Genomic DNA, 12,141 nt, shown 5'->3' with positions numbered 1-12,141 from the left:
TATTTCCGGAGTAGGCCCATATACATAAATCCCTAGGGTCCAACTCATTTACAGTTAACCAAAGCTAAACCGATGGAAACAAAACCGGCCGGGTTCACAAACCGAACTTAACCGGGAACCATGAAACCCTAATCTGCAGAACGAAAAACTCGTTTGCAGCTGCCGCCCATACTTACGGATACTCAGCCGGAACAGGACCTCCGGTGAGCCTGGACGACGGTAGCCGAACAGAGACGGTGATCCAAGATCCGTTTGCCGTCCTGCCACCGTAGAGCCGTTTTGGGAAGGAGGAAGAGATCCGATCTGCCTTTTGTCGAGGAGGTTTTCACGCTCAGTCGTGAGAGAGAGAGGCAGCAGGGAGTAGATAAGCGGGCCTTCGATGGTGGTTTAGCTTCGCCGGATCGGAGACTACCTCCCCTATCGTAACCGATCCCGCGAAGCCTCCAAGATCTCCAATCCTCCGATCTATCTGTCTTCTTCTCTCGTTCGTCGCCGTGAATCTCCCTCTTCCACTCCGCATAGCAACTCCTCCGGCAGAGCTCTTGCCATCGGCGTCTCGCGGATTCTTCTCCTCTCCACTGCTCCCTTCGTCCATCAGCTTCGCCGGTAACATGCAAAGAGTCGCGAGTGAAGAACCATGGGCCAAAGGGTCCTCGCAGTCACCGGAATTGACGGAGGACCCAGATCGGAGCACGCGGTTGTGGTCAGAAGAAGAAGAAACGGTGGGAGAGAAAAAATCGCCGCGCGTGTATCATACTCGCTCGACTTTCTCTCTCAATAGTAAAGTAATATCACACTTTAGTTTCTTTCATGCTCGTGAATCACAAGAAAAGCCTTAAAAGACTAACCCGAGTCAAGTGCATATAGCCAAAATTCCAAAAGATATCATGTTTTCGGTTTCACGTAACTTGTTTTTCTTATGTAACTCCCATATGGAAAATGTATAAATTTAATTATTCAATGATATTTTCAGACTTTTTCAAAACTGAAATTGGAGGTATTGCATTTGCATGGTCAAAAAGTGTAGCGGAAAATCATGTAACGGTGGTGGGAATTGTCAGTCACCGTTTTAAGATGGAAGCAAAATGAAACTGTCGGTGCCGTAAAAGAGTGCAAAAATACCATAACTCATTCACATTCATATTCATTAGAATGGTCTAGAATCTATACAACGAAATAGACTGAGCACATATGTCTACTATCACAGAAATAGAATCATATTCTTAATTTCGAATTTTTAATAGAAGAATAATTTCAACGTGAAAATTTGGTGACTATTGATGTTTTCATGAATACAATACTAACAATTTTCTGAATATCCTCTGTTCTAATCTCTCCGAATATTCCGATATAAAGAGCACTAAAGGTTATTCATTTTTATATAAATAAAAAAAACATATGGGACGGTTATAATATATTCATTTATGGAGCATTTAGGCTAAAGTAGTTGATTAACTATTAATTAAATGTTAAGGTGCTCCTCTCTTACAACTTTACTAATTTTTTTTTTTTTTTTAATTTTGTTTATCATTTGAGTTTTACTAATACCTAAAAATGAAATACATAAGATGATTTTAACAAGATGATTGTTTGTTTATTTGTTTGTTTGTTAAAAAGATGATTTTTGTTTGATCTTTTAGCGAAAATTTTATGTTTTAAATTGGATGATCATTTCAAATATCAATTATTCAATGCAACACTAATTAGTTTTTATTTTTTTAATAATCTATATAATGTAAATTGTTTTTTCATTGGTTGATTCGTATTTTTTTGGTATATATTAAATGATGTTTTAGTTTAAAAATATTTGAGAAAAATGATTATATATCGATATAGAATAAATAATATTAATTTTGTTTGGTAATATATGACACGTTTTATTAAAGAAAATGTGCAATACAATTATTCAAGAAGAAAATATAACACGTTTTGTTCAAGAAAAACAGTAACATCTTTCATTCCATAAAAAAAAGAACAGAAGATAGTTGTTTGTTGGGAATCACAAATGAACGTTAAAAATCCTTAAATTATTTAGCATCTCTGATATTACCGATGGTAAGATATAATGACAAAAATTTGACATTTTAACGATGAAATAAATAAAAAATAATTTTTTTAGTCGTTCAACACTTGCCACTGCGACATTTTCTCAAAATAGATTATTATAGAAATATTATTTCTGAATGAAAAACTAAATGAAAATTATTTATTTTTAATACTAGAAAAGATTTAAAAAGTAACAAAATAGTAAAAAAAAAAAAGAATTAGAATACAAATAAAATTCATAATAATAGTTTTAGATATTAAATGATGTTTTAGTTTAAAAATATTTGAGAATAAATGATCATATATTGATATAGAATATATAATATTAATTTTGTTCAGTAACGTGCGACACGTTTTATTCAAGAAAAACGTGCAACACGATTATTCAAAAAGAACGTGCAACACATTTTGTGTAAAAAAAACAGCAACATCTTTGATTCCATAAAAAAGAACAGAAAATGGTTGTTTGTTAGGAATCACAAATGACCGTTAAGAATTGTTAAATTTTTTAGCGTCTCTAAAACTAGCGACAGAAAGAGATAACGACAAAAAGTTGACATTTTAATAAATAATAGACTGATTTTCAGTCGTTCAACTATTACCACTATAACACTTTGCCAAAATATTATTTCTGAATGAAAAACTAAATGATAATACTAGACAAAAATTTAAAGTAATAAAATAGTAAAAAATATAAGAAATAGAATACAAATAAAATTCAAAATAATATTTTTAGATATTAATTATCGTTTTGTATGGTTTTTAACCATTAAAACAATATTTTCGATAGAGATTGCTCACTAAAACAATTATTATTTGAATTTTACAAGCATATCAATACTTTCTCTATCTTTGATAAATTAATGTTTTGGGATATTTTTTTGTCCTACAAAAAATAATTTTTTTATAATTTTAAATTAACTAAAGTTAATATTTTGTAAAGTTCAAGAAATAATTATTGAAAATATTTAAATTTCTAAATTGTTATTAGTTTATAATTAAATAATATCTTTTTAGTGAGAGAAAATAATTTATTTTAAAACAATAATCATTATTTTTTTAAAATGGGTAAAAACTCATAAACATCCATTTATCAAGAGGGAGTAATATATATGTTTTTAAAAACCCCAAGTTTTACAAGAAAAAAAAGGTTAAAAAGGATTATCAACATAATAAGAAAGTCAAAAAGTGGGGGAAGACACCCCACGCCCAGAAGTAGTCCACGTGACAAGACAAGTACAGTACAGATCACGCTCACGTGGTTTATACTTTCATATCACTAAATGGCGTTTCCGTAATTTCGCGTAGAAAGAAATCTACTTACAAAGGTCGGAGAATTCATCTTCTCTTCTCTTCTCTCTTATCATATATCCCCCCCCCCCATCCAACAGTGTGAAAAGCAAAGATGTCTTTAGAAGAAGAACACGTGTCCGTGAAAGAGTGGTCTTAACCTGTAATAAATACCCTACTACAGCTGAGGCTAAGGTTGTCTCTGTTTTCATAGGGCTTCCTTCTTACATGATAAAAAGCCTAAATCTCTCCTCCTCCTCCTCCTTTATCTCTCTCTCTCTCAACTCAACTCAACTCTCACGGTCGGGCTCGGATTCGCTTGGTGCAGGTCGGGAACCAATTTGGCTGACACAGCCACACGTGCCCCCTTTTTCTTTATTGGTTTGTGAGCAGGGATTGGATCCTGCCTTGCATCAACTGAATCGGAGCCCCCGACCGTGCACTAATCCATACTCACTTATCCAATCAGCAGATCTGGAATATACATATATCTCCTTCTCTTTTACATTCTTTTTCTTTGAATCTTGAAATCTGTTGTTATGTTGATCTGATTTCACCCTTTTTTATAATCTTTAATCTCTGTTTTGTTGGCCCCAATCTTTGTTTTAGTTTTGAATTTAAAGATCTAGGGCTTGAAATGATAGTGATTTTGTTGGTGTAATCAGTTCTAAGATTTATTAAATCTGTTGTAACAGTTAATTCTTATGCTTTGATTGTTTTAATTTTGGATAGGTTGCGACGATGATGAGATTCAAAGTGAACGGATTTTAACTCGTAAAAAGGGTAAAAGTCAACTCTCATTTTTACCAAGTTGTGTTGGGTTTTGTGAAGCTAATCTATTGTCCGGTTTATACCGGTTATGCTCTTTACACTGTTGTTGTTATATACGTGTGTTTTTGATAATAGTTGGAATTAGGGATTAACAGTACGCTATGTGTCTGTGTAGATGACGATGATTAAGTTAAGTTAGTTGTGCAAAAGAGATGAAGAGAAGATTTATTGGAAACATGTGAACTGAAGAAGATTCTTTTATTTAGTGTTTCAATTTTTGTTCTTTTCCATTTTGAGATAATGTAATGTTCTGAATTTGTTAAAGAGAACAAATGATGTGGATTGTGGAAGTAGTAAAGAAACAGAACCAATTCGATTAGTACCGTTAGTGCGGAATAAATTGTGCAATTAATGATGTTAGTAACGTAACCAAATAACATAATAAATGTCACTTATAAAGTTGGTTGGTTGTTTGATTTGATCATGTGTATGTATTAAATATCTAAATAGGTTGAAACAGTCTCAGACTATGCATTTCACTGCAGTGTACCTTGTTGTATCTTTTGTTCCTATACAGATTTTTTTTTACAAAAAACTGAATTATAATGTGTACAATCACTATTTATGTATGTGTAACTGTAAAGTAAACCAAAAGTTATTTTGTGCTCAAGTCTAATGGGAAGTAGATTTGAGCAATTTAGTCAAAAGAGTTCTCTCAGTTTCGTCAATGGCAGGGTCCCTTATTTTCAGCTACTCCTCTTTTAAGTCTTTTGTTTAGTGTTAATTTAAGCATTGTTGTCATTAATAATTGAAGTAAATCAATTGTGCAAGATCTTACAAAAATACTCGATGATGGCAAAGATTTGTTTCCCTTGAATAGTTTTTTTTTTTGTAGCTAAGTGTACTTGCAAGAATATGTTAATTTTTGTCATAGATGTTTTGATCTGAATAATACTAGAATCAACTAAGAAATAGAAACAACAACAACAAAAAGACACACTCCTTTCTATTTCTTAAAACACAGTCCAAGCCAATTTGTAAGCATACCCTGGTTAGTGAGTGAGTAGTGATGATCAAAGTGTGGAATTTTATACAAACAAAAAACAACAAGAAAGCATCATGTGATACAAACTTTTTCTTTCTTTTTTTCTTGTCAGGCCCTGAAGTTTCACTTTCAAGCACAACCCCAACCTCTATGTTCTCTATAGAAACTAATGGTTACAAGTCAGGGCATCTAATCTTGTTTCTTCCTTTTTGGATCTTTCTCTCTCTCTTTTTTTGGCAAACAAATAATAATATTTATATTTAATTTTAATGATTTTTTAAAAGAAAATACTAGTTGAAACATTTAGAAACTTTTTAATAAATTTCTTCATTCTCTGATTTCACATTTCATCCATCCATTAATCTTCTGTATGCTTTAGGTTCATTCATGATCAGCAACTCTCTGTTCTTACTGTAATGAGCTCTCAGTTGCTCTAAATGGTTAATGTATTCACTATGTCGCGGAGACGTTCACAAACACGGTTACCATTACCTGAGCCACATTGATTACTCTGACATGAAGTTCGAAGCTTCTGATATCAAAATTCAAGAAGCCGGATACTTACAGGACTAGAACTGAATCAAAACGAATGTACATGCTGAGATGAGGTGTTCACAGGATTGTACCAAATTGATTTCTGACTTCTCTAGTTATAAAAGATGAGAATGAACGAAAAATTATTTCTCGATACTTGCTACTTCAGCTAATCAAACTGACTGCTTCTTTTCGCTACTGAACCTTCTCTATGCTTCTCTAAGAGGGTTTATCTCTTGTCTAATGATATTGATGATGATCTGTTCTCACACAACATAATGGTTCTGAAATGGACACTTACTTACTCTAATTGGTAACTGCAGGGTGATATGTATAATGCAGAGATGGGTTGTTCACAGGCTTGTACCAATTGATATCTGACTGTCCTAGTTATAAGAGATGAGATAAAATGAAAAGCCAGTTATCGCAACTCAAAGATCCTTCACAAATCATAGCCAAAGCTGATTACTATAAAAGACAGAGAACAATGTGATCTTAGCAAAAGATGAAGAAGCTAGAAGTTTTTCCGACTGAGTTGCGATGCAAAGTGATCAGCAGCGGCCATAGCTTGAGAAGCTGAACCAATTGATCCATCATACCTGCAAGAAGAAGAAATCATAACCATCTTCCTTTTGGACTGAAAAATGTGAGTAAAATATGCAATTGAGCAAAGTGTTTCAGTGAACTCACAGAGCAACCAACACGTAAGCCGCAGTCTGCATAACAATAGCTCCTTCACCAGCAGGCTGGGCAGTGTTTAAGCACCGAGCAGCAAACCAATTCTCGTGAATAGATGTGATTATGTCTGCAGATTCCAAATCCTATTATCATCAAACCACAAAAATACTCTCCAAGCACAAGAGAAAAGAAAAAAGCAAAGAAAACATTACATTCGTTGGATCCAAGAACAAAGGTCTCAGTAGGAAGATTGCCACGTCTCATAAAATCAAGGAACTGCTTTAAGTCAACTGGACATAGATCGATCCCTTCTTGCTCAGCTCTGCAATATAAAACTCAAAATTGAGCCTCAAGACTAATAATAAGTGAAGCAGAAACACAGAGCGATAGAGTATGAAGTTTTATGAATTAGCTTTACATTGTTGATACGAGACGAGAAGGTCCTGAAGGATCATAGTTAATCAAAATAGCAGCCTTCAATGGATTCCCTGAACCAAAAATAAAATTCAACAATCAAATCACCAAAAGGAAGAATCTTTCTTTCTTTCTTTCTGGGTTCTTCTTCTTCTTCTTCTTCCCAAAAAACCATAATTGAGAGAGAGAGCATAAAAAATCTGAAAACTTTACCAGAAGAACCAACGTTACCCGTAGTAACCCATTTGTCCCAAGCTCTGTCCACAAACGCCGAATCCATCGATGAGTTTCCAAAGTTAAAGCAATGATTTTTTTAGGGTTCTCTTACTTTCCTATAAACCCGAGAAAATTGAGTACTACAGTGACTTCAGTCTCTCTCTCTCTCTCTCTCTCTCTCTCTCTCTCTTGGAATTCGTATAAATTTTATACTAACTTTTTTTCAGATTAATACAAAAATCAATCTTAAAATCAAAGTTAAAAATACACTCTTTATTCAAATTGTTTATATCCTTTATTCCTCGATATAATAAAAATTGCAATGATTTGGAAAACAAAACCCAATAAGTCGATCTTAATTGAAAATTTTAGACAAATGAAACATTTTTAGATGATTATACTAGTCTTCAGTAGAGATTGCAGGACATGTGGGATTACAGGTCGGCGATGGACAGTCTATCTTCTGGAATGCACTCCGACCATAAAACCAGTTTCCGACTGCTTTTGATATTCTCTGCAAAGAAACAAAATTACAATCGAAATTAAAACCATAAGTGTAAAGATGAAATGAAAGATTTTTATAAATTTCTGAAAGCTTTGTAATTTACCGTGTTAGCAACTTGGGGACCTTTGACACCGGACCAAGAAGCAGCGCTTCCGCCTTGGCAATGAGCGTGACACGAGTCCAAGAACAATCCTCTCGACGGTGTACTGTGAACCGGTGACAATGCACGCATCATCTGGTCTCTAAACCCTGAATAATGTTTAAACCAATCCGGTTTAATCACTTACTATTCATTTAAATCAAATAAAACCAGACTGATCGTATCCAAAAACCAAACCAAAAAATTCAGAATTAACACAGCTACTAGCATAAACCGAAATAGAATACAGATAATACCGAAATCCGGTTTAGTTATAGAAGTTTTAATTCACCTTGGACGGTTTTGAGCTGAGCGGCACTACATTTCTTGAGATCAAGCTTACAATTCTTCCACTCTTTGCGCTTATCAACAGCAGTTGGTGCCAAAACGTTCTTGATCTGAAATTAAAAAATCACCAAATTTAAATATATGTATCCGGTTTTGTGTATATTTTTACAATCAAATGAATGTTTTTGTATAAGTAAACATATCATGTATGTAATATGTATCGTACCTGCCATGAATCGAAGGCGGCGTTAATGACAAAAAGTGGTGTTCGCATGAAAGGAACCACATATTGCGGGAAGAAACACTGCCACAAAAACAATAAGAGAATACACGTACGTTAATAACAACACTCCATAGATGCCAAAAAAAAATGTCGAGATTTTAGTACATACGAGTTCTGGTTTCATTTTTGATGTGCAAGAAATAGGAAGACTCTTTGCAGATCCCTGGAAAAAAACAAACAAAAATAAGCAAAAATGAGTTTAGGATTTGTTTACATGATTTTAAGATAATTAACGATTGAGAGGTATTAGATAAAGAGTTATACGTGGAGGGCGACGACTTTACTGTAATACGATTGGATATATGATCCTCCTGAGATATCTTTACTGTTTCATAAAATCCAGTTCCATGAGTGACAATAATTAGATATAAACTTTTGGTTTGGTTCCATATGCTTTTTTTTTGCCCAACTCCTAATTTAGATTAAGCTAGAGTATGTACACATACCCGTGTATGAAGTAACCAGCGTCAGAAACACATTTGACTCTAGCTGTTCGGGGAAGTATGGCCCGGAACGTGTCACAGTGTAGAATCGCGGCTAATGCTCCGGCTGAACAACCAGAGAGTATCGCCTGAAAAGTTGTATATCTAATTTAGTTATAAGAAGTTAAGAATTTTTAAAATTTTTGATACAAAAGAAAGAGACATGTTCATGTTGAATGAAATATGAACATATAACATACGTTTTGAGCGTTTTTCATTCCTTTAGCCATAAGATCATCAACCACTGCACGCCAGACTCGTGCACCACGGAAGAACAGCTTGTTAGCCTGCAAAATCATATTCATACATACTATTGAACATGTTTTACTTAGGATTTAAAATCCAAAACTTGGTCAATATGTTATATATATATTAGAATCGAGTTACTAAATTACCGGATTAACGGCTGCTACATTTCCGGTGAAGGATGATCCATCGCAATATCGTACTTTGATTCTATTCCAGTTGTAAAAATCTAAAGAAAATAAAACCCATCTTATAATAAGAAAAGACAGACCTAGAGGTCGACACAAGTAACTAATCGAGTATAGCTCTTATGCAAAACGTAAATCATTAGAAAGAAAATATATATAGGAGAGTTTAATACAGTATTAGTTTAGACCTGGATTAGTGCTTTGCTTGCCACCCAAGATACCGGAGAAACCAAAGTCTTTGTTCATGAATTTGGACGAACCCTTCATTGTACCCTTACGCTCAATACATGAGGCAACATCGGTACACCATCCTCCTCCCTAACACACACACACACACTACATTCAAATTCGATTCAACCATCTTTACTCTATATATTTTACATTGAATTTGATTTCAGCGAGATAAATTAAATAAACATTAAATTGTTTATGATCAATAACCACCAAAAGAATTTTAAGTTCTTACCAATCACACAACTATAAAGAACTAAATATATATGGGTTAAGTGATTCAAATTTTGCCACAATATTAAGTTTCCTACCTCCATATGGACGATCCAATTGTTAACTCCTGAACCAAACCCTTTGTCGAAATGGTAAGCTGGTGCACTCCCATCCAAACACACTACATAAATTTTAAATAAAAACGAATATGCTTAATAACTTATTGAATTACCTGATTATAATATAAATGCAAATTTTTGTTTTGTATATAAATAAAATATGTATGTAAACCGTTATTGCATATTACCGGCTCCTTTAGCCACGGCGCTCTGGAGATACGTAATGGGAACAGCTCCGGTACCGATCACCACCACTGCCAACACTAGCAGACTTGACCAACATTGCTTAAGCCTCCCCATTGATCTATAACAGTTTTATCAAGATAAATAAACAAGCTTCGATTAGTTTAAGATTTTAATTAGAACAAAAATTCGATGCTTCGGTAGCTTGCATAATCGCCTATTGGCGTTTTCTCTAATGCGATTCTGCAAGTTTTTTTACCATATTCATAAAATTTTGCCTAATATTTCAGAAAAGGCAAAAACTAACTTGCTTTTTTTGCCTAAAAAATACACATGCATGTTGATTAGGCAAATAAGTGTGTGTTTACCCGTTCTTTTGCCTAAACTATCTAAATTTTCCATTAATTGCCGGAGAATTAACGCCAGCACAGCAGAATCCAAGTCCTTGCATGTCAACAGCAAGAATAACAACAGCTAGTAATCAACCAAAACTTAATGCATGTCAATAGCAACAAGTTACTAATTCAAACGAATGTTTCTCTTCCAACCAATGTGTCTTACATTTAATATATTATACTTATCTTATTAATTACAAACTTTACTTGTTCACATATAAGTCACTCTGTATAAATTAAGTACTCATCTTTGTAAGTTGTAACAACATCATCATCAAAAAGAAAAATCTGTTGTTATGGATTTTACACCTACAACCCCATCTCCTTCAAACATATCACTTTCTAGTAGTATTTTAAATGTTTAATATCTATGATGATATGTGATATTGTTTTATAATGTGTCGAAATACATAAATATATATATATATTATATATAAGAAATTATTAATCTTAAGTATAATTAATATTGGAAATTAGTTTATGCTATTCTGCTATATTTATCCAGTCGACATAATAATTGATTCTGCGATTTTTATTCTGCAACTTTTTATTTTTTTTTTATTTCTGCCATTATGCGATGTTACCAATGAAAGCCTATAGTATTTGTTTTCAATGTAAATTATGGCTTAATATAGTAAGATGAGGACTGACAAATATATTACTTTTATAACAATAATAGTTATACGAATTATATCTCGATTGGAATAAAATAAACTACATTGTATCTTACAGAGCTACAGTGTAATTTCCAATTATTATGATTTTATTTTATTTTGTAAAATGAATGATATCATTCTATCCCATTATTTTCGGATTCGACTAATCGACATGATTACTTCTATTGAAAATTTAGACTATTAAAAAGTAAATCACCAGAACAAAACAAACCAAAAAAAGACATATCCATCTTCCATGTGCGTGTTTTGAAATCTTTTAGCTTTTTTACTCATACCAACTTTTTTAGTTGTCTGTAATTATTACCTTGCTCAGAGTGTGTAGACCACTAACAATTACTATCATCATTACAAATCTATATTAATCCGTTGTTAAACATTGCTAATAATCGCTATTATGGGATATTAGTATTTTTAGATACCAAAAACATCCTTTCACATCATCTTGTCTTTTGTAAGAATATAGTAGTTTACAGAATCATAATATTCATTTTGTTGGATCGCAAAGAAATGTGTTGAATCATATCAGTTCGCCGAGAAAACTCATATGGCATTCACATTAATGATAGGAAAATTTAATTTGCAGTCTTCTTGATTCCTAAATGGGTAATTTAGTTCTAACTTCGAAGTAACAACTAACAAGACTAAAACCAAATATTCCATTGTATTATAATGCCGTAACTAATTCCATTAAATGAACACAATCTAAGTACAGAGTACAGATCAAAATGCAGAACTATAAAAGGTTACAATAAATTCAGGTTAAAAAAAAGGAAAATCAGAAAAACGAAGCATACCTTATGAAAATGGAGTCCTCTAAATTATTCTTTGCTTAGAGAGAAGAAGAATAGTTTTGTTTTTTCTTTTCTTTTGGTGTTAATGAAATGGATAGAGAGGAATCTGAAACAGAGAGAGAGCTTTAGAAGTTTTATGGAAGCCAGCCATTGTTGTCTTCTTCATTATATAGATACATCCACAAGTTGCTAATAAAAAATATGACTTTTTTCTCCTTTTTTAATTTGCTTTTTTTTTTTGTTTTTTTTATTCTTTTGCTTTAATTTGTATAAAAGGTTTTTTATTTTTTATAAGAAACTTGTGACTGGGCATAGCGTGTGTGTTAATAGATTCGCCAGGCTAGGTTATCCAACGTCAAGAAACTAAACTACGTAATTGTTTTCTATAGGATCCGACGATCCGTTTT

General features: G+C 33.0%; 2 protein-coding genes and 1 long non-coding RNA gene across 3 annotated transcripts; 1 reads left to right on the top strand and 2 right to left on the bottom strand.

The window, feature by feature from the left end:
* Nucleotides 3,538-4,490, top strand: LOC104731631. Its single transcript, XR_758628.1, has 2 exons — nucleotides 3,538-4,119; nucleotides 4,283-4,490. It is a non-coding gene; the product is annotated as an uncharacterized LOC104731631 (long non-coding RNA).
* Nucleotides 6,087-7,164, bottom strand: LOC104731630. The gene is made up of 5 exons (XM_010451058.2): nucleotides 6,992-7,164; nucleotides 6,783-6,852; nucleotides 6,577-6,686; nucleotides 6,377-6,491; nucleotides 6,087-6,285 (listed from the first exon to the last, which is right to left on the bottom strand). Exons 1-5 carry the CDS (start codon nucleotides 7,056-7,058, stop codon nucleotides 6,201-6,203), a joined length of 447 nt encoding a protein of 148 aa, XP_010449360.1. The 5' UTR covers nucleotides 7,059-7,164; the 3' UTR covers nucleotides 6,087-6,200.
* Nucleotides 7,247-11,916, bottom strand: LOC104731629 (pectin acetylesterase 7). Its single transcript, XM_010451057.1, has 13 exons — nucleotides 11,738-11,916; nucleotides 9,877-9,992; nucleotides 9,668-9,750; nucleotides 9,314-9,443; nucleotides 9,087-9,166; nucleotides 8,892-8,978; nucleotides 8,656-8,780; nucleotides 8,474-8,534; nucleotides 8,319-8,372; nucleotides 8,153-8,230; nucleotides 7,931-8,036; nucleotides 7,603-7,748; nucleotides 7,247-7,508 (listed from the first exon to the last, which is right to left on the bottom strand). Exons 2-13 carry the CDS (start codon nucleotides 9,986-9,988, stop codon nucleotides 7,395-7,397), a joined length of 1,176 nt encoding a protein of 391 aa, XP_010449359.1. The 5' UTR covers nucleotides 9,989-9,992; nucleotides 11,738-11,916; the 3' UTR covers nucleotides 7,247-7,394.

The sequence above is a fragment of the Camelina sativa genome, chromosome 12, assembly GCF_000633955.1.
Source record: "Camelina sativa cultivar DH55 chromosome 12, Cs, whole genome shotgun sequence".
NCBI lineage: Eukaryota > Viridiplantae > Streptophyta > Magnoliopsida > Brassicales > Brassicaceae > Camelina > Camelina sativa.
This window is presented reverse-complemented; position numbering and strand designations above follow the sequence as displayed.